Source organism: Odocoileus virginianus, chromosome 4 (genome assembly GCF_023699985.2).
Source record: "Odocoileus virginianus isolate 20LAN1187 ecotype Illinois chromosome 4, Ovbor_1.2, whole genome shotgun sequence".
Classification (NCBI taxonomy): Eukaryota; Metazoa; Chordata; class Mammalia; order Artiodactyla; family Cervidae; genus Odocoileus; species Odocoileus virginianus.
Genome location: NC_069677.1, coordinates 23,395,076 through 23,416,594, shown reverse-complemented (window position 1 = coordinate 23,416,594; position 21,519 = coordinate 23,395,076). Strand labels below are relative to the sequence as shown.

At 41.8% G+C, this 21,519-nt stretch overlaps 1 protein-coding gene across 4 annotated transcripts in view; it reads right to left on the bottom strand.

Annotated features, from left to right (window-relative positions):
• The window catches only part of IGF2BP2 (insulin like growth factor 2 mRNA binding protein 2), a 164,565-nt gene extending 148,574 nt beyond the window's left edge, over positions 1-15,991 (bottom strand). For all 4 annotated transcript variants that reach the window (XM_070466277.1, XM_070466280.1, XM_070466279.1 and 1 more), the window contains exons 1-2: positions 15,740-15,991; positions 14,085-14,145 (exon numbers count right to left, since the gene is read on the bottom strand). In XM_070466277.1, the coding sequence (XP_070322378.1) occupies positions 14,085-14,145; positions 15,740-15,917 (239 nt within the window). In that variant the 5' untranslated portion in view covers positions 15,918-15,991. The remainder of the gene's footprint in view (positions 1-14,084; positions 14,146-15,739) is intronic.
• Positions 15,992-21,519: the final 5,528 nt, after the last annotated feature.

Here is a 21,519-nt window from a genome sequence, read left to right as displayed (position 1 = left end):
CAAAAATAATTAATGAGCAGCTGTTTCCAGTATTCAAGGCATTCAAGATGCAACAGTGGAAATAAAAAATAAGACCAGATCTCACGGTACTTGAAATTTTTAAAATTCAAAAGACCAGCCCCCAAAATATAGTTAGCTATTTTTTTGGAACTGATGACTGTTTAGATCCATCACAAGCAAGGAGAGTCACTTAAAACCCTGAATTCCCAGATTCTGTATGGGTTATACAGATGACTTGCTAACTTTTGTTTTTGGAGTGAGGCATTTAGTTCCAGTACAAATTTAAGGTGAATAAATGGAGAGATGCAATATTTGTAATTTTTTTCTGTGTCAAGCATGTTAATACATGGTTATATAAACTACATAGTAACATTAATTATTTAGTATTAGAATCCCATTTGACAGCTGAAATTGAGGCTCTAAGATAAGATACTAGTAAGCAACATGGTTGGGGTCTAAATTCAGTAGATTTTGATTCCAAAGTCCATATTCCACCTACCCCTTGATGAGTTGCGTTTTAAGCTCCAATAAATCCTAAGATCAAGAGCATCTACAAAATTCCCTATGAGGAAAAAAAAAATCTCCTCTTAAAACTATACTTTAATTCTAATAATTATATCTAACTTAAATTTCAGTCTTGCATCAAGTAGCTGCTTTCAGAGTATCTCTACTTGCATATCTCATATGACATCAAACTCAATATACCCAAAACTTGATTTCCCTCTTAAAAGCTGCTCTCCCCCCAAGATTCTTTTTACCATGGCATCACTTTTCCTATCACCTCACAATTCAATCAACTGACGTGTTACCAAGCTGTCCACTCCACTATGAGATGTGCGTGCTCAATAGCTTCAGTCATGCCCCACTGTGTGACCCTGTGGACCGTAGCCAGCCAGGCTCTTCTGTCCATGCAATTTCTCCAGGCAACAATACTGCAGTGGGTCATCATGCCCTTCTCCAGGGGATCTTCCTGACCCAAGGATTGAACCGACATCTCTTAGGTCTACTTGCATTGGCGGACAGGTTCTTTACCACTAGCGCCACTTGGGAAGCCCTCGCTCCATCATGCCTGACCATAAATGACTTGCTTACAACGTTCTCCAAAACAAGTGCTTTACCTAACTTGGTGATCACTAGAGAGCTATTTCATTATGCACATAAATTACAGAACAAAAAGATACATTTGAAAAATGCTAATTCCAACTGTCAGAGTAGTTTTTTGTTTTTCAGTTTTTTAAAAGGTCCCTTAGGCAATTGGCAGTTTTCATTTAGTCTGGCCTTAATGAGTATTTATCATACCTAGGGCCCAGAAACAGAATCCATACGGCCTTCAATTTCCTCAACTTAAACACCAGAAAGTGCAAGAGTCACCAAAACATTTCTCAAACATATTTAAAAACACGTCTTTTTTCACCACCAAATTTTCCTACTAAGTACACTCTATGCTTTTAAAACTACATGTCTTATATCAGATGTTGGCTTATAGGCAGAACTCAAGTTCTTATTTTTAAAAAAACTTTGCTGGACATACAAGAACTGTATTTTCTTAGGAAATGGTTTAAACCATTATCTATAGTTTGCCCAGTGTTTAATTGGAGAAGAATTCTGACCGATGTGGAAACATGTTCCTCCAATTACATGAGAAAATAGAGGTTTTTTCCTAATGAATGTGTACTCCGAAATACTATACAAACTTATGAGTGTCACATATTCAGCATATGTACATTCTGTATTTACCAAAAGATTTTAGATGGCCAAATATAACAGAGACAAAATAAGATCACTACATAAACACTATAGGGTGCTCCATAAAATGCAGAAAATATTTATTCCTGAAAAATAAACTAAGGATGGTTGCTCTGAGACCTAATTTTAGTTTTGAGCTTTCAAATAGCTACCATCATTAGATAAGAGACATACGAGTTTATCCAGTTTATCAAGAGAAGTACTTTTCCCTCTCATTCACAGAGAGCCTTAAGGGTAAGAGATATTAGACATAATGAAGTGTCCTCAACAATACTTTCGCAGAAGATGCAGATTTTCATGTGGCAGAAACTGCAAACTGGCAACCCATGAGCCACATTAACCTGCTCTCTTCTTGACTCTCACAGTGTCTCCAAAATTTTTTCAATGGTTGAAAATTTTAAATATTTAAAATAAGAACTCTGACTTTGACTGTAGCTGACTAAACCTATGCCTCCTATACCCCATTAGGCCTCTTATACTCCACAGAACTCCTCCATGCTACCACTTATGTCATTTACAGACATCTGAATGTGGACCCTCATAAATACAGTCTTAGAACAGTCTTACTATAAAACTTGAGTGCGTAATATGAAATCATCAGTCTTTGAAGACCAGTCTACAAGAAGCCAGAGTGATGAAGCGCAGGGGCATGGAGGAGAGCTCAGAGGGCAGTGTCCCAGTCTTTCCTTCAAGACTATAAGGACTTGGCCCAAGACTCTTTGGCCACAGGTTAAGAAATCACTGAAATATATATATATATATATATTTAGTAATATCTTGTTTTTGAACAAGAATCCTACATGCTGGACTGACACTGAAGTGTGTGTGTGTCAGAGTATAATGGCTCATGTCCCTTCTGATTTGCTGGGCATCCATTCTGAAAAGTGAAAGTGTTATTCGCTCAGTCCTGTCTGACTCTTTACTACGCTATGGACTGTAGTCCACCGGGCTCCTCTGTCCACGGACTTCTCTAGGCAAGAATACGGGAGTGGGTAGCCAAGTCCTTCTCTGGGGGATCTCCCCAACTCCGGGATCAAACCTGAGCCTCCCGCACTATAGGCAGATTCTTTATTGTCTGAGCCACCAGGGAAGTCCAGTTCTAATCAGGTGAAGGTATTCTGACGATCACCTCTGTGTTCACGGAACCCAACATATAACAGATAAAAGTAGAGCTGATCGGCTTGAAAAAGGGATAGAAAGGCCATCTTGTTTGGACCTCCCAAAGTAGAAACTTGTTCTTGATGAATGAGTGGGTCCTATGTCACCAGATCCTTCACTCTTCAAAAGTCAGTTGACACTAACAGCTCTGCCAAGAGCTAGAGTACAACCATTGCCCAAGGAGCTCCCTGCAAAGTTCCTGAAGGGCAAACAATCTGTGCTGTGGATTGTAGAAAAATCCATAGATTTAGTAGTCTGGCATGCAGTTGGCAAAGCAAACATTTGTTACTAAAGCGAAAGTGACAGGAGATGGAAGGCCATGCCACAGGACTCAGAAGTAAGGGAGGCAGAGTCTAAACTTCCTCAGGAGAGAGCTTTGCATCTGCTAGACTACCTGATCAAGGAATGAATGGACTCAAGGCTCAGAATTACATACTATGGGGCAGATACTTCTCAAGTGTTTCTTCAGGGCAGCAACCCCCTTTTCTAAGCCAATGAAAATGCAAAACAGCAATGAATGCAGCTGTCTCCTGATTGAAAGGTAAGAAGCCAGAACCCCAGGTACATATGTCTACCCCCTCTTCCCATAAATTTGGCATCTCCTCAGAATCCTAAGGCTCTGTGGAACACACAGTTAAAAGCACTACTGTGGGGAATAAAAGATGTGACTTGGGCCTCGAAATTTTTTAAGGCAGGTATTAACACCGTGGGGCTCCCCTGATGGCTCAGGGAATCTGCCTGCCAACGCAGGAGATGTGGGTTTGAGCCCTGGGCCAGGAAGATTCCCCTGGAGGAACAAATGGCAACCCACACCAGTATTCTTACCTGAAAAAAAATCCCATGGACAGAGGAGCCTGGCAGGCTACACAGTCCATGGGGTCGCAAAGAGTTGGAGGCAATGGAGCACACATGCACATATTAACACCCTGACCATGATTATTACAAGTGAACTAAAGCCACAAGTCATTTTCAATATCAAAATGACTGTTTTGAAATCACTATTGAAACAGATACATACAGCAAATCATTAACACAAAAATCAATGAACCAAAGAGATAATTCTTCCCTGGCAAATCTCTTAAGATGTATAAAGAATTACATAAGAACCAGCCACCTGTGCTCAGTCCTTTATAACTCATAACAGAGTCCCTTTTTAACTTATCTACTTCATACACCTAAATCCCAGTCTTCTTTTCAAATAATGGAGCCACCAGCACCTTTGTCATTTCAAATCTTTTGTGAAGGAAAAAAAAATCTAAATTAAAAAAAATAAATTAAGCAACCAAAAAAATATATATATTAACCAATAGCAGTTCTTTATTCCTTAAAAAGGAGATTAAATCCTATATTAAGAAAAAAATCTGAACTTAAAATCTAGTTTCTAAAGATCCTTGATTTTCATCATCTTTAGCAGCGACACAATTCAGGGAGTTTTAAAGCAGTTAGTTTGTAAATTCAGTGTCCACGATTTGAAGACATCACCATCAGTTTGAAGAGAAGAGGGAAAAGAGTGCAGCTGGATCCAGGAGAAAGACCATTTATGGTCTTTATGGTTATTTATGCATCCATATATTTTTTTCTTTCTGTTCTTCAGTGGTTATTGCTGTTGTTGTCAGTATATCTTTTTCTATACAAAGAATAAATACAAATACACTTGGCGGGGGGGGGTGGCCTAAACGTTCAGCACTGAGAAATCCCTTCCCAAGTTTTCAACCCCTCACAAAAGCCTACAAGGACTGACCCCCACGACCACTGAGACCCTGAAGGAGCCTGTCTGTGACACATTCCCAGGAAGCATGAGCCACAGAGCCCACACATTCCAGCATTTTGAGCAAGCACACACACGCCTCCCCACTTCCCCAGAGTCTGCCAGTGAGGGGCACCAGGCTGGAGGCAGGCCGCACACCAGGCACCTTCTAGCCCGGCCCGGCCCGGCCATCCCCAAGGGCCCGGCCATCCCCAAGGAAATGTAAAAGGGAAGGAGAACTCAAGAGAGGGAGGAAGTGGCCAGTACAGGGCCTCAGAGAAAGAAATGCAGACCAAACATATACTCTGAGAGGTTTTAAAACATCAAAGATCAACTTGTGTGAGAGTCAGTCCTGCTACCGCCCAGTGGAATCACTTAAGTCTCCCACCCACCATCAGTACCAGTCTTTGCCACGTGCTCTGAAATTCCAGGAGTGTAAAGTTCTGTCATCTAGGTTTCCATGGCTGCCTGTACACTTTCTCCCTTCCTTCTCTCTCCCCGTTCCTCATCCCGCTTTCCCTCCTTCCTTCCTCCATCCCTCCCTTCTTTCTCTCTTAATAACTGAAGAAGTTAAACTCTATTTTTTCAGTGTTAAACTGTTTCATCATCTACCTCCAACTCTCATATAAAGATGCACAAACACTTATACTCCAAAACCTTATCCACACAATGATGAGACAAAGCATCCATTTTTCAAATATTCATTGTTAAACTCACAAAGATCAGGAGAGACTAAAGTAAACAGTCTCCACATTAACAAAAACTATATAGCCTATCCTCACATGAACTTTTTTGAAATATCCTCTATTTCATGAGTTGGTTTAAGGTTAAACTGTCCATGGAACCACCCCTCAGTGAAATATATTTTGCTTTATTTTCTAAGCGAAAGCACAAAAATGAAGATATAAACATGGTATTGAATTTTTTTCTGATAATACTCGATTGATAAAAGCCATTATTTTTTTACTTCATAGTAAATTTTTTTCATGAAATTATTCTTATCAAAAAAGCACCACCTCTATATCTAGAAAGCAGAATTCTTGTGTATCTCATTGCATTGGTAGTATAATTGTATCTCAAGTCCTATATACTTAAAAGTCACGAATGCATAATATATTTAAGTAGTGTATAAAAAAGAACATACAACTCTTTCTACTCCCTGTGCTTTCACTGACTTTTTCATTGTCGAAAAGGTTTAAAATTTTTTCATGTTAGTAAGATGAAAAACTTTATGGAAGACAATTTGCAAGAATACTGTATTTCCTTCTCCAAATCATAGATACTTTTTAAATATACAGATAAAAAATGAAAGCAGGCCACACTTTGTGTAACACTCTAGGTCCTACGCAAAAGTCTGAGTGTTTTTTTTTTTCAGGATTTAAAAAAGGTATATGAGTCAAAGGATATAAATACAGACCCTCCTTCCCCTTCCTCCCCACTGCATACATAGTATGCTTTTTACACTTAACTTTCAGCCACAATGATTTTTTAAAAATTTTTTTATCTTTATGTAATTACTAATGCCTCTACTATAGGACTACCTCAGGAAAGTTTCTTCAAATTATGACCTAATACTTTTAGTTGTTTTTCAGTTACATTAAATTAAAACTATACTAAAGGTCAGTCCTTTATCTTCCTCAGCATATCTGTTGTATACATGTAAATTTTATCTCTAATTCTGATTTAGGAAATACATACAAAATTACTCTATAACCTATGCACACATTATGACAACTTCCTACTTTATTGCTAGGCTACTGTTACTGTATACAAATTAGATAAAGGTGAGAAAGGGTAAGACAGCCACTGCTTCTTTGAAGCAGGTTTGGGTGGGTGGAAAGAGGAGTTGCTGGGGAGTTAAAAGTTTTACAGCCCTATCTGTAAAAGGTATGAAAATCAGATCTCTCTTGGCTGTATACAGTAAGATACAAAGAAGGCCTAGTTCAATGCCTAGCGCACCAACTACTCCGTATTAGTTACCTTCTTCCTTTTCCCCATCTTCTGAGTCAGGATTCCACAGAACATGCAACACCCCACCCTGGACTCTACTAAGTTAAAGAAATGAAAAGCCTGAGGAGTTGGAAATCATCTTCTTTCATTTACTTTTTTCTTGATAATTCCTTCCTCCCTCCACCACCACCACAAATATGACAGCACACAAACGTTAAAGGCAGCAAGAGGATAAATGCAGGTAAAGTTTACTGCTAAGGGGAAATGGACTGTTCTTCATATGCTTAGTTATTTAGTATGTTTTTGAGTGATATATCATTAATGAGGAACTCAGGGACTTTACAGATGCTATTGTATTAACGTTCATTTCACCCCCACAGGAAAGGCCAAAGGCCACACTCTGTACAGAAAGAAAAGCAGAGAGAGACACCAAATATCAGGAAAGACTTGGCAGCTACCAGGAAAACACTTCAACCGAAAGCAGTCCTGCCCTCTAGCAATGGGTTGGCTGAAACCCGGGAAGAACCCACCCAAGTGATTCCTTGAGCCTGACTTTCCTTTACCATGTGGCACAGAGTCTTGACCAGACTGTGTGGCTCAGCTGCTGAAACCTCTTTCTCGGCAATGTCCTGTTTCATAACACAAGGAATGCAACCACTGAAAAAAGCAATGTAACAACAACATCAAAATCCAACCTGCTTGGTCAGGCATACCCCACTTCTGTCTATGGCCAAGCATGGTGATGCTGCTAATAATGTTTAAAGTGACTTCTGTTTCTAATTTTCCCTAAAAACTGTAACAAAGTACAGATCATTTTGGATTGATATAAGAATAAGATCGTTGCAAAGGGTGATTCACAAACAAAATCTATATTTATATCTTTCCTGCACTCTTGAATGGCAACCTCTGAACCTATCACTAATAACACTTTCAGACAACTTTAACTAAACAAAGTGAATGGAGGTGACGCACACTGGACTGAGAATCAGAAGTTCTAACCCTAGCTCTACTATTTAATAGCCATGTGACTTTAGGCAAATTATTAAATTTCTCTGTGACTAAGTTTTTTCATCTAAAAAATGGAATAATATTAACTGCTCTTCTTCAGATAATTATTATTTAGAATAAATGAAATAATGTTTTGAAGAGGCTGGGATATCATCAGTATTACATGGATGGAAGATATAGGCACATAAATAAACATCTATCTAGTATTAATTACATGTCCATACATGGAATCATGAAATTACCTTTCTGATCACATTTAAAACAAAAATTAAAGTCTAAGCATCCCCCCTAAGGCAAATCCTCACATGCTGGTACAGATTAATTATATCATAAGAAAAACCAAAAATATCATTCACATTGCAATGGTCCCATACAGATTTCCCTGGTCATTAGGTATTACCTAACATTTTCTTATAACATAGATAGATAGAAGATGTCTAAAACATGCATCAGAACTCTGAATTTTCATTTACTGGACATACTGAAATATCTATTTTATGAAATATTCCTGATAATAAGCAGAATGGGAAAATTCGAACTAAATCTTCACATTTTAAGAAATAAAGCATAAACAACCAAGAAATCCAAGAATAAACAAATAAAATGTATCTCCAAAATGTAAGCTTATTATTTAGTGAGAGCCAGAGACTTGGAGAAGAAGCGTATCTATTAAATAGTAGTTATCACTTTGGATTTGACCACCTGCTATTAATGCAAAAGTACCCATTTTCTCTAGATTATTCAACACCTCAACATGCCATCAAATGCTAAACCAAATTAAGGAAACAGTAATTATATTTTCCCTCCTCTCTGGAAGCCAAAGTAACAAAATCTGAATTTTCCTGTAAGAGAAAATAATTTTTCTTCACTATTTTATGGAAATACCAGACTAAAGTACATTATCAAAACAGGAAAAGAAAAACCTTAAAAATAATGCTCTGAGCACTCTGCAATTTTGCTGCCCAAAATAGAACCCATACAGTCTATGCCACCAAATGAAAATTACAAGTTTGTAAGCATGAAGTCAAATTATAAAGTAAAAGGTTTTTTAAAATATTTTAATAATGATAAATGAAATACTGTTATATTTACTGGTAGGCATTTGCTGTTTATTTGCTGCTATGTTTTCTTCAATGATAGTGTTTTGAATGACTATCCAAACTAACTTGAGCTTGAATTTTCGTGTAAAAAGAATGAATCTTGACTAATAAATTATTTGGACATGTTTTCTTAAACAGAACTGTCCCATTCTTCAAATTAAGAAGCTAATCATAACTTCTAAGAAATTATGCTTCTGACTAAAATTTTCAGAAAATTAGTTTAAAAACTGGTTTAGCCAACCCCACCCCTCTCTTCTCCAATACCAAAGGACACTGAAGACATTTTGGTGATATTTAAACAGAATTTTTAAAAACATAATTTTGAAGTCTACAATTCAACTTTTTAACAGCCTCTAAAGAAACCAGTTCAATGCCATGCTTCTTCTAATGAAACTGATTCTCTCAGAGTACTTTTGTTACACAAAAAAATACATTGCCTTCCACAGTATAGAATTTCTAAATGAAAATACATATTCAAATCTTGAATTTTCTACAGAAAATCAAAGCCTACACAGAATCACTTGCTAACTCTCTTATTGAGAGGGGACATCTGAGCAAAAGTGAAGGACAGAATATTTAGCATAGACCAGTCCTTCCAGCAGCATGCTCACTGAAGAAGTCACTACAGGTGACTGTGCCCTGGCTTCCACAAGGTTAACCACCTGCAAGAGTTATGGATCAGGCAAGCACATTTCACTCCACTTGACTCCATTTACCACAAGGTTCAAACACCTAGCAATTTTCATGTGCCTTGTCAGGAATGAAAAGCAGAACATTTGTTGCTCAATTAAAGATTTCTTCTTCTTCCCTCTTGATACCATCTCTGTCTGAAACTACTGTCTTCCATAACACACACACACACACACCCACCCACCATGTGCACACACCCCACTGAATCACAGAGATGATACACTTAAGCTCAAATAATGTCCTGTGACAATGCTATCCAATTGCTCATCTACTTTTAAGGATTTCATTAGCAAGACTTGGAAGAGTGATTCAGCAATAGACAGCAAATATGTAAAAAGTTGAAGGTATCAAATATGTATAAATCTTACAGAAATCTGATTTTCATAGCTTTACTGACTTTTAATAAATGTGCTCAAATTACTATCCTGTATATACATTTCAATGTCATTTACATTCACCCATTAAAAGTTGGAACCACCACAAAATAAAAATTTACTCAAAATAATAGTGAAATGTTGATTTTGATATCTATTGGTTCTAAATATTCAGTGTCCTTTAAAATTTTTCTTTTTAAAGAAAATATATTGTACTTTAGATCATTACATATAAAAAGTGTTATACAAATATTACTAATCTTCTCTCACCTTCTCTATATAAATGATAATCTCAGGTTAACATAATAAGAAAACAAAACTCTGAGACCATCACTTACCAGTCTCTTATATCCAGCCATAAGTACAAAGAAACACTATTATTTAGGAAAACACAATTTGGCAAATGTATTACATATCACAAAATCGCCTTTTAGAACTAATGTTTATGTGTTTAGCCATTTAGCACTTTTATAAATCACTACAATATAATTTAAAATTGATATAAATTTGACAAATTGGAAAATCAAGCAGTATATAACATCTATTTTGATTTGTAGATTTCAATGGTTTTTAATATTTAACCAAATAATGTAAAAATATTAAATGACCAGTCTTTTAAAAACACAAACTAGAATTTTAAACCTGAATTATCAAGTAATTTTTTCTTTATTGCTTCTATTTTAATTTCAATACTTATCTCACAAAGGTCACAGAAATGCGTAATTTTATATGGCATGACCTAGAACTGTATGAAAAAAATTACTAGCCTTTTTTTTAAAATGAGAAGCTAAATGTCGAACTCAAAAACAAATCATAAGTAACCTTTGAGTCTTATATGTATATATGAAATATCCACACATGTAATCTATACAATTAAATCCAGGCATTAACTTCTAATTCAACAAATTCTTGAAATGAAATAGGGAAACATGTGATTTTAACCTAATGAAGTCTTTTCTGTTGCTACAAAATTAAAAATTGACCCATCAAAAGCCTTTGTTGCAGGGAGGGCTTGAGGTTGGGTGGTTGGTTTTTTTTTTCTTTTTGGTATTTAATTCAACTAAACACAATGTAGTACATACAAGCAAAATACAATTGAGATACTGTTTTCTTTAACATTCCTATAGGAGACCAAATTCATTTGCATTGGAGAGAATACAATTACTGATTTTTAACTCATGAAAGACAAATTCATAGCTTTTTCCTACACTACCTCAGTATTCTCACCATCTCAGTGAAAGCATGTCTAGCACCACTTAGTTACTTCCTAGAAGTGGGCAGAAATTGCATTTTTAAAAGTTTTGTTTCTCACAGAATCATTCAACTTTAGTTACAAAGCACATTCAGGTAAGTATAAGTCTTAGCTCAAAACAATTTATGCAATATGTGTGTGTATTTGTGTGCATGTGTGTAGACACAAACAGCATATAAATTTTTTTAAACTAAACTCTCATCAACATCAAAAATGAAATTTCTATCAAGGAAATTTCCACAACTTTTAAAACCCTTTGTCAGTTTTTTCTTCTTTAAGAAATCTTTGATTCCTATATACTACCATGAATAGAGAAAAAAGAATCGAAGATTTTTATTCAACAGAGCCCGAAGCCAACTTAGAAAGTTAAGAAAAATAGATGGTTTGTACATGGTTTACTTTACAATAATTTGCATTTAATAAGAATGAAGCACATGTGGCAAAAGAAAAGAGTTTTCTACTTCTGAGTGACCCTGAGAAAATAATAGTATCTAGTCTGTCACAATAACAGCACATATAAAATGATGCTAGAATGATATTTAACAAAAGATCCAATTGGTAAGCAAATGGCATGCCAATGTTTTCATAACTTAAGATAAAAAACATCCCCTCCCAAGTATCATTAGCTTAAAAAAAATCTATCTGGAATGTAGTTGTTAAAAGTGATTCCTGAGAACAGAAAGAAATCAGAACAACATAAAGAAAAGGAGCACTCAATTGCAGAATGGTTCTTTAAGCAAGCAAGCAATGAGGATGAACTGTTTTCTTCACATTTTCACTTCTACTAACACAAAAACCACATATAGAACTGACTTAACGCCGACAAATGTACTTTTAACTTGTTAATTTTCATGGAAGTGCAACAAAAGAACACCAAAATAGTCACCATATAACATAAAAGCTTTGGTTTCAAATGTCACAGTACCCTGTTTTTGAGAGTCCCCACCGTGGTGGAGCCCTGTATATGAGAACACACAGCTGCCTCCTCCCAGGAGTCTGAGCTCAGTACACAACACCAGTCATCACTTATCTCTCCCTTAGCCTGCAGTACCAGTAACTAATTTCTGCATTTTAAACTAATAAAGGAAAGGAAAAAAAGATTCAAGCCATCCAATCAGAAATGAAGCAACCCTCTACAGCAGCAGCTTATGCATACATTTGGTATGTCAGACGTCTTCAGTGTAGTGAATCACACATAGCGTATTTTAATCTACCTCCTAGGTATTTCGTATCACCCACAATGTTCAAAGAAATCATGTCCCAATAGGGCTGTAAAAGTCCTAGATAGCTCTTTAATTAATACTAAAAATTTGGGACAAGCTTTTAATTCTAAACTCTTATATAAACACAACAAAATCATTTAAATGACCCTCCAGCTAACAGCAAATAACCTCTGCATTTTGAAAGGAAAAAGTTAAAAAGTAGTATATTTGTGAGAAGTTTCAAGAAGATGTTAATTACTTTAGATAAACTAGTATTTCACTTACATTGCCACACTAAATAATGCTCTTTGCAGCATGAAATGAGACACCAACTAACCAAAGTTAAAATTCTACTGATTTTTCACTAACTATAACTCCAAAAAAGAACTCAAAACAACTATACAGTCAATAGAATTATATATTTACAGAAACACAACCCATCAAATATTTTGGGTGGTTCTTTTAAACCTTGTTCAATATATTCATCCAATATTCAAATGTTATGAGTAATTCTAACTTACAATAAATAGTTAATATATCAGAAAGCTCGAACTTAGATTTCTCAAGCCCCCCAAAAAATTTTTAAGTATACAAATTTAAAATTCTTAATTGAAAAACCTATCAGTTGCGCATTACATCTCTTCCTAGCAAGAAGTAGCTTAATGCTACACATGAAACTGCAAATCATAACTTTTGCCTCTTTTTTTAAAGGTATTAAGTAGCTCTCTGATATGCCACTGGAATCACTGGTAAACAAAAGATATTTTGTTGCTTAGTTAAAACATACCTGGAAATTTGCACACATTTTTAGAAACCCCTTTAACAAAACATCTATGTGTTTAAAAATTAGGATAGTTTGTTTCAAAATCTATTCAATTCTGGCAAAAATCAAGTAAATGGTTACACTGTTGAGAATCACAAATTGTAAAGGTGGTAAGTCAAAGACTGCACTTAGAGTCTCCAATTCAGCTACTTAATGACTAATGGTGAAGAAATGTATGTGAATAGGATATAAACTAAGTTACGACACATAGGAGAAAAAAAATTCTAGAATGAGTAATAAAGGGCCCAAATTTAAAGTCCACAATAAACTTTAAACAAAGATGTTCTCCCTCAATCTCTCCTCATAGACATTCTCATGTAAGCAAATCACTGTGGAGAAATCCAACCTCCACAAAACTTTTTACTCCTTCATTAACAACAGTGCACTTAAATATAATTATAAATTTCACACTGATATTTGTTTAGCCTCAAACGTATCTTAAAAGCAACAACAACAACACGCTCAGAAGCAATATTCAGTAGTCCAGTGACTAAAAAAGTCTGGCTTTTAACTGCCATCCAATCCAAACAACCTTCTTGTTTAAAGCGCTATGTAAAATATCGACCCTTAACTGAATTATTTTATTATTCAACATTTAAGCTATCTAAAAAAGAAAAGTAATTAATCGCGAAGTTTAGTTAAGCAATTTAGCTGACACAGTAAATATTTACTCTTAACATCTCACAGGAAGTCTTGACAAGCATTTGCTGCCATTGTGCTGGGGGTTAGGGTGGGAGTGGGGGGGGGGGGGAGGCAAGTTTTCATAAACAAGTTAAATGGTCCCAGCAAATTTAACACAGCTAGTGTTCGTCACCCCCACCCCCAATAGGCACCAGATATTTTCCAAGTACAGTAAACACCTTATATAATGAAAGTAAAAAATGTAACTTTCTAAACTATTTTATCTCCACTGACAAAACAAACAAAAGCCTCTTAAAAAACTATATAAGCACATTAAAAAAAAACACACACCTGAATGTATTTTTACTTATATGTGAGACCAATCACAAAAAAACTAAGCAAAATATATTTACCTGAGCTTTTTGGAGACTGAGTAATCAACTTCCATGATTTTCCCATGCAATTCCACTTTACCTTTAAAACAGAAATTAAAGCACTCAGAACCTTGCTGTGATCAAACCGGCGGGGGTCTAGGAGGGGCACGCAGAGAACTCCACGCTCCGGTTCCGCCTTCGGGCGCCCTCCAGGGGTCTCCTACCCGGCTCGAGCTGGGGAAACTTGCTTCCCAGTGGGAAAAAAAGGTGGGCGCCGCGTTTCGCCTCGTTCCCCGAGGACGAGGTGGGAAGGGTGCGAGCCCGGATCCCGACCCCAGGTAGAGCTGTGGGTGGCATTACCGGAAAAACAAATTTAATAAAGAGCGGCGCCAATTTGAAAGGATGAGCTCATTTGAAACTCAAGCTGCAGGGCTGGCGCGGCCCCGCTCCTCTCCGGGCCCCCACCTCTCCATTCCGCTAACCCGGGCCCCGAAGGCTCCGCTGCGCTCCCCCCTCCCTGCCCTCTTCCCCCGGTGCCCCCGGAGAGATGCGCAGAAGCCCCCCGGGGTCCGCTTCGGCGAGAGCCGGGTCCCCGCCGGCTCCGGATCACCTTGGCCTCGCCGCCGCCCCGCCCCCACCCCGCGCGCTGGTGGGGAAGGGGCGACGGCCGCGGGCAGAGGCTCGGGGGGCGCAGGCTCGTGGCCTGGGGGCGAGCGCGGCTCCGAGCGGTGCGTGTGCGAGAGGAGAGTTGGTGAGTGCGCGCGCGCGCGAGTGTGTGTGTGTGTCGCGCTCCGTCTCCCGTCTGGGCTCCAGCGCTCTCGCGGGCCCCCCGGTCGCCTCTTTCTCGGTCCTCAGCCCGGGCCCCCACCGAGTTGAGACAGGGCACCTCGTAAAAAGGTGCTTCTGGCCGAGCGGGAGGCGGGGGGACAGGCGGCGGAATGCCCCCAGCCCCGAGTTCTTCTCAATAAAATCGGACAAAAAATTCAGAGAAAAATAGGAGCGCTTGAGAGACGAGCGAGAAGGGAGTGAGGTTCGGGAGAGGACCGAGAGAGATGTGCCGTCGTGCAAGGGCTGGGGTCGGGGGACTCCCCGAAATCTCGAAGGGGATCGTCAGGGTGGCGCCGAGGGGGTGCCGAAAGTGGGGGACCGCGGGGCGACCTGGGGAGGGGGGGCTCGAAAGGAGAGTGCGGCTCAGGGGACGCCAGAGGGCGAGAAGTCCTGGGCACGAGGCACGGGAAGGGGTAAGGTCCGGTCAAGGGAGAAGGAGATGGAGGGGTTTTTTTTGTGTGGGGGGGTCCCTGACAAAGGGGGTGACGGGAAGGTCAGGGAAGAAGGGGAGACGGGGGGCTCTCTAAAGATGGGGGTGGGGGAACTCTGGGGAGCAGCTCGGGGAGCCGGGGAAACTGGGGGTCCCCGGGAGAGCGAGCGAGCCTCGGGAACCCTCGGGGCGGCACGGGGGTCGCCCCAGGACTGCGGCTGGGAGGGCACAGGGTGAGTCCGGAGCTGGTGGGGGGAGGGGAGCGGGCCGTCCCAGGAGCGGGCCGGCGGTGAGAGTTGAAGGTCTGGTGCGTGGAAGTGAACGTGAACGCCGGAGCCCCCGCCGGGCGCCGCCCGCAGGGCTCGGCCTCCCTCCGGGCGCCGTCCCGGCCTGAGCAGGGCGAGGCGGGGGGAGGGGGACAGCGCCGACTGCTCACCCGAAAGGGTCTCGATGGCGCGGATGGCCCAGTTCTGGTCGGGGTAGTCCACGAAGGCGTAGCCGGACTTGAGCAGGACCTGTCCCGCCAGGGGCAGCTTCCTGTCCCCGAAGAGCTGCCGGAGGTCGTCGGCGGTGACGGCTGGGCTCAGGTTCCCGATGTAAAGCTTGTTCATCATCCGTCTCTTCCCCGAGAGCCCGCGGCTCCCCCGGCCCGGTACCCGGCGCTCCTCGCCTCCTCCGCTGCCCTCGTCTCCCCTGCTCCTCCTCCGCCCCCCCTCCCCGCCCTCCGCCCGCCCGCCACCCACCCCCACCCTCAGCCTGGCTCCCCCCACCGCGGCCGGCCGGGCCCGCCCGGGGGCAGAGGCGGAGGCGGGGACTCTGTGCGGCTGCCTCCTCGGGGCAGAGTCCCGGGCCGGGCGGCGGCGCGCGGACAAAGCGCTCTCTCTGCCTCCCTCTCTCTCCCTCTCTCTCTCCCTCTCAAGGCGGTGGCGGGAGGAGGAGCAGCGGCGGGCGGCGGCAGCGCACCCCGCGTGTCTGTGTGAGAGTTTGTACGGGCGTGTGCGCAGCCTAGAGTGAGCGAGCGAGCGCCCCCTCCCCGCCCCGCGCCGCTGCGCCCCTCGCCTCGCGCCCCCGGCGCTCCGAGCGCTCCGCGCTGGCTACCCCGGCTTCTGCCCTGCGCCGGGCAGGCGGAAGCGGGTCGCGGCCCCGGTCTGGGGCTCCCGGACGCCAGAACCCCGGGGCGGGCGCGGCGCGGAGGCCGGGCGAGCGGCGGGGCGGGGAAGGCGCGCCCCGGGCGCGGGTGGGAGTGCGCGATGGGGAGCGGTTGGGAGCCGCAAGGCGTGGGAGGGCGAGGGGCTGCGGGAGAGAGTGGAAGGGGGTGTGCGCAAGGTGGACCGGATGTGAGGGCGCGGCTGCCGGGCCGGCGGGAAGGTGTGTCTCGGAGGTGAGAAGCGAGGGCAGGCTGGGAGACCACAACTTTCGCGGCGAGTTGGCCGAGTCCGGTTCCCTGCGCGTTCCCCGGCAGAGCGCTCGCTCGGAGACCCGCTCCCCATCCGGCTCTCTCGGGCGACCGGGCGGCGCGTGTGGTCGAAGGAGCGCGGACGGGAGTCTGGACGCTTGGGGGCCCGGGACTGGCCGGGCCCACACGAACCTTGCACCCCGGGGAAGTTGCTCCAGCCCCGGGCCTCAGTTTCCCGGACGGCGAGGGGAGAAGGAAGGCCAGAGCGGAGCCACGTCCCCTCCGCCGGCACCCGGTGCGCCCGGAACCCCGCGGCCGGCGGCAGCCTGACGTTGGCAGCTGCTCTCTATTCTGGGAAGTGCCTAGGGCTTCCCGAGCGGCCGCTGCGAAGCCAGGTGGCGGGTGGGGAGTGGGCAGGGGCTGCGGCCGGCAGGACCGATGCTCGCTGCTATGCTTCGAGGCCGGGTTCAGTACCCCTTAACTCCCGCTGGGGTGGTGGGAGGCGAGGGTGACTGAACGCGGAGGCGCTCAGGCGGTGGAGGAGTTCCCCGAGCTTTGGGAAGGGCCGGGAAAGAGGTCCTTCCAAGCGGAGGAAACAACGTGACCGACGGAAGAGGCTGGGTTGGGATGAGAGCAGCCCGAGTCGAGGGGCTACGGAAGGAGCCAGACAGACTAGAGACCGGTTGCTGGTTCCGGGGCCCGCCTGGAAGTCTAGTGGTTAGAGCCTGATCCCAGCCAGGAAATGAAATTCTACAGAAAAGAAAAAAAAATGGCAGGATTCAGAGGCGAAGGAGCGAAAGAAGATTCCAAGATCGGCACTACTGGGCGCCTTGGGAGAGGTGATGGTTTGACCATAGAAATGTGCATTTTTTTAAATTTATGTTGAGAAGGTTAAGGGTTTCCTGATGGAGAAACCACAAATGTAGGGATAGTCTCCTGGCTGGGTCGTGAAGTACTGTCTTTCTCAAGCTTTCCTGTTGACCAAGTGGATGGGGAGGCAGCACGGCTTCTTAAAAAACAAAAAACACGTTCTCTGGCCCCTTCCTTTGAAGACTGACTGTGAGCCTGGATTTTGTGTTTTCTTCTAAGTAATCCCAGGTGATTCTTTTCTGGGAAACACCGGCCGGTGAAGGCCTTTTTGGATTAGGATGCAGACCTCAGCTGTGTGACCTGTATGTAGTGTTCCAGCAAGTCTGAGCCTAGATTTCTTCAACCATGGAGAACAGGATACAGGGACCAACTCTTGGCTGTTGTGAAGCCTACACAAAGGATAACTGAGTAGTGTGAAGACACAGTGGACACATACTTAATGCTGTTTCTTTCCTTTCCCCTGGAACTCCCAAGCTTTAAAGTACTGCCTTGTGGGGAAGCATCTCCTTAAATAGTTGTCTAGAGTAGAAAATGTAATCTTTCTCACCTAGGTATTTGCAGTTATTTGAATTCTGGCTTTGGTCTCAAATATTGACATATTTCCTCTTTTTAGAAAAGGAATTGGAATTTACCACTCTTGGAGTTAGGAATGGACTTTGCTATTGTTTCTCAAACTATTAGATAAGTATGGATGCTTCCCTACTAAAATGTAGTGGAGAATCACAAATGAAAACTCCTGTGTGTGTAGAAACCTCAGCAGACTAGAAATTAATGATCGTCTGATTATTTACACAAATATCCCTAATTGGTATCATCACCTTCATGCTATTTGCTTTACTTTACTTCCAGTATTTCAAAACTGCCCTTTCTAAAAGAGAAACAAAAGTGGCAGGGATAATTGGTCTCTTAAAGGTTAGTAAAACTTTTGTTGTATAATATTTTCAGACATTGTGAATTCCTTGGACCTACTGCAAACCTCCAAACAATGTAGCATGGATTCTCTAGTAGGTAGCAAGTATCTAAAGATTCTTCTGTATTTTGTTATCCGTAAGTGCTCTCAGATAATTCTTGTCTAGGACCCACTGGCAGATAGAAGGACTTTTCCTATTAGGATTAGGACCTCAGCTGCATGTCCTGTAGTGATCCAGCATCTCTGAGCCTAAGTTTCTTTATCCACAAAGACAGAATAAAGCAACCAACTCTTGATTGTTGTGAAGGCTACACAAAGGGTAATAGCAAGTATCTGTAGAGGTGGCTTCTGATGAAATCTTCTACCCTGTTTCATGAGATCATGTTCATTTTTTTTTTTTTCCCTGAAAAATAACTGGTCTTTGCTGTAATTTGTGTGTTCTGTCCTGCTGGTGATTTGTAGACATGGTGCTAGAGAAGAGCTTGAATGGTAAGTGTGGTAGGGGATGTGTTGCTACCACACTTCTGATTTGTAGCACCTGTAGTTTGTTACCTTACAAGGTAGAGTTGCTTTTTCACATCATAGAGAAGGGGACAGCCTCTGAATGCAAAATGGAAATCCAAAAGTCATTGCAACTGCCTGACAAAAGTCATTTTCTAACTGTTTTCTCTGAGTTCCCATACCTCCCCCCTTCCCAGAGAGATGAACTGGAGATTGATCTGGGCTGAATTTAAGCTTAATAAGCAAAGATTTTATGAATGTTTCACTGAGGTCAGAAGTTTGGAGAAATTCTTACATTAGGCATATTATTTCTAAGAGCATGTATTGAACTTTTCCTCAAGAATTCCAAAACAGTAACAGATCCCCATGGTTTTCCAGTAGTTCTTTTGGGCAGGATGGTGGTAAGGTGGTTGGGACAAGATTTCTTAATGTCACTTTTCAGGCAGGAAAACTGAGGCTTACAAAAACATTTTTTTCATCATCATACTGAGAGCTTGAAACATGATTAGCAAACATATATTAGCCTAACAAAGAGCTCATGAAGTATTAAGGTTTCATCTTGACTTTCATGACAAATATTTAGTTCCTGGGCAGAACACCTTCTTATAGCATCACTGTGATGATCTTGACTTTTGGAGTCTTAAAAAAAAAAAGCCACAGTGGAAATATGTTCAACTAATGTTGGTGATCACTATCACCAATGGTTCTAGGTAATCCAAGGATTTGAAAGAGAAGAAAAGGAAGCCTCTTTGCTGGAAGGCTGGTGGATTGCAGGAGGAAATTCGGTGTTTGATAATACAGTTTTAGTGGGGTCAACACCTGCCACCAGCACCTGTCTGCTTGTTGGGAATGGTTTCGTGGTGGGAAAACACTGATTAGATACTTTCTGCTGAGTTGGCAGAAGAGAAATTGTTTGACCTTAGTTGAGTTAATTCACCTCTCTGCACTTCAGATTCCTCATTTGTAAAACAGCTCAACCTACTTTCTCACCATAAACTCTAGCTCCCCTGTCCTTTTCATACTTTCCAAATGCTGGGCCATTTCAGAGCTCTGCTTCTTTGTGCATACTGCTCCCTTTCCCTGGACTATGTTTCTTCCCCTGATTTTCTCTTCTGACTTGACCCCAGGATACACATAGCACTGCCTTTATACAGATAAAAAAGTCTAGTGGTGATACCCCTGAGGTGTACGTTTCAAACCGGTGGATTTTATGGTTCATGAATTACATATCAACTGTAAAAAATTGTATGAGAAAAAAAGTCTTTATGAGATCTTAGTTTTTCATCCTATCACTGGGATCAAACCTGGCACATAATAGGAACCTAAAAGGTAATATTTGTTGCATAAACAGTTATCTGAGATTTGCTGTAAGGATTAAGTGAAAATACATTAAGATGGTACCTGTCTTGCACAGCACTTGACATATAGCTGGGAGAAATGTTCACTTTTCACCTCTTGTTGAATTCATTTATTCATGGCATTACACAGTCTTAGGCACTAAGTTTCCAGAAATGGATAAATATCATCCTGTTCAAGGAGTTTATCATCATGGAAGAAGCAGATGTATAAACAGATTATAGTCTGGCATTAGAGATGCCCCAAAAGACTTTGTGAGCTTAGAGGAGAGACCATCTCATTCAGCCTATCAGAGAGGGAATCACCATGGAAGAATGGAAGTTGGAAATGTATTTTGAAGTATAAGTAGGGATTTTCGAGGAATGGGAGAGAAAGTGTGTTCTAGATAAAAGGAATAACATATGCAAAGGCACAGAGACAAAAAAGCATCTGCTCCACACCTAAAATCAAATACTGATTTTCTCAAGAAGCTTGAGAAAAGAACAGAGAAAATAATGCCAGAAAAACAACAAAAATGAGAAAATTCCAGAATTAAATACATGGAACTCCAGATTGAAAGGATTTACTAAAGTCCCAGCACAAAAGCTCCAGAACAAAATCACACTGTAAAACTTGGAACCCACTCAAATTATGAAAGCATCTGTGAGTAAAGAGGTCACATAAAAAGGATTTGGAAAGAGAATGGAAATGTATTTCTAAAACAAAGGACTCTAGGAGGCAGTATAGCAATGCCTTCAAAACCTAACTGAAATGATTTCCAGTCTAGAATTCTAAACCTAGTTAAGACCATCAGTTGAAAAGATATGCAAGGATTCAGACATGCCTCCATTTGGGAGGAAGCTACTGGAGGTTCAGTGCCAGCAACACCATGAAAGAAGAAGACATGGGATTTGGGAAATAAGGAATCCAACCCAAGAGACTGAATAGAAAATCCAGAATGCCAACAATGCTGCAATCAGAGAGCAATCAACATAGGCTGGAGCAAGAGAACTGGTGGATTGGAAAATGAGGACTCAGGGAACAAAGAATGGAACTTATGTATGAAAGAAAGTGTGTTAGTAACTTTTGTGACCCATGGACTGTAGCCTCTGTCCCTGGAATTCTCCGGGTAAGAATACTAGAGTGGGTTGCCATTTCTGTCTCCTGTGAGTGCATAGTAATAATTTCTGATAGAATGGCAGGC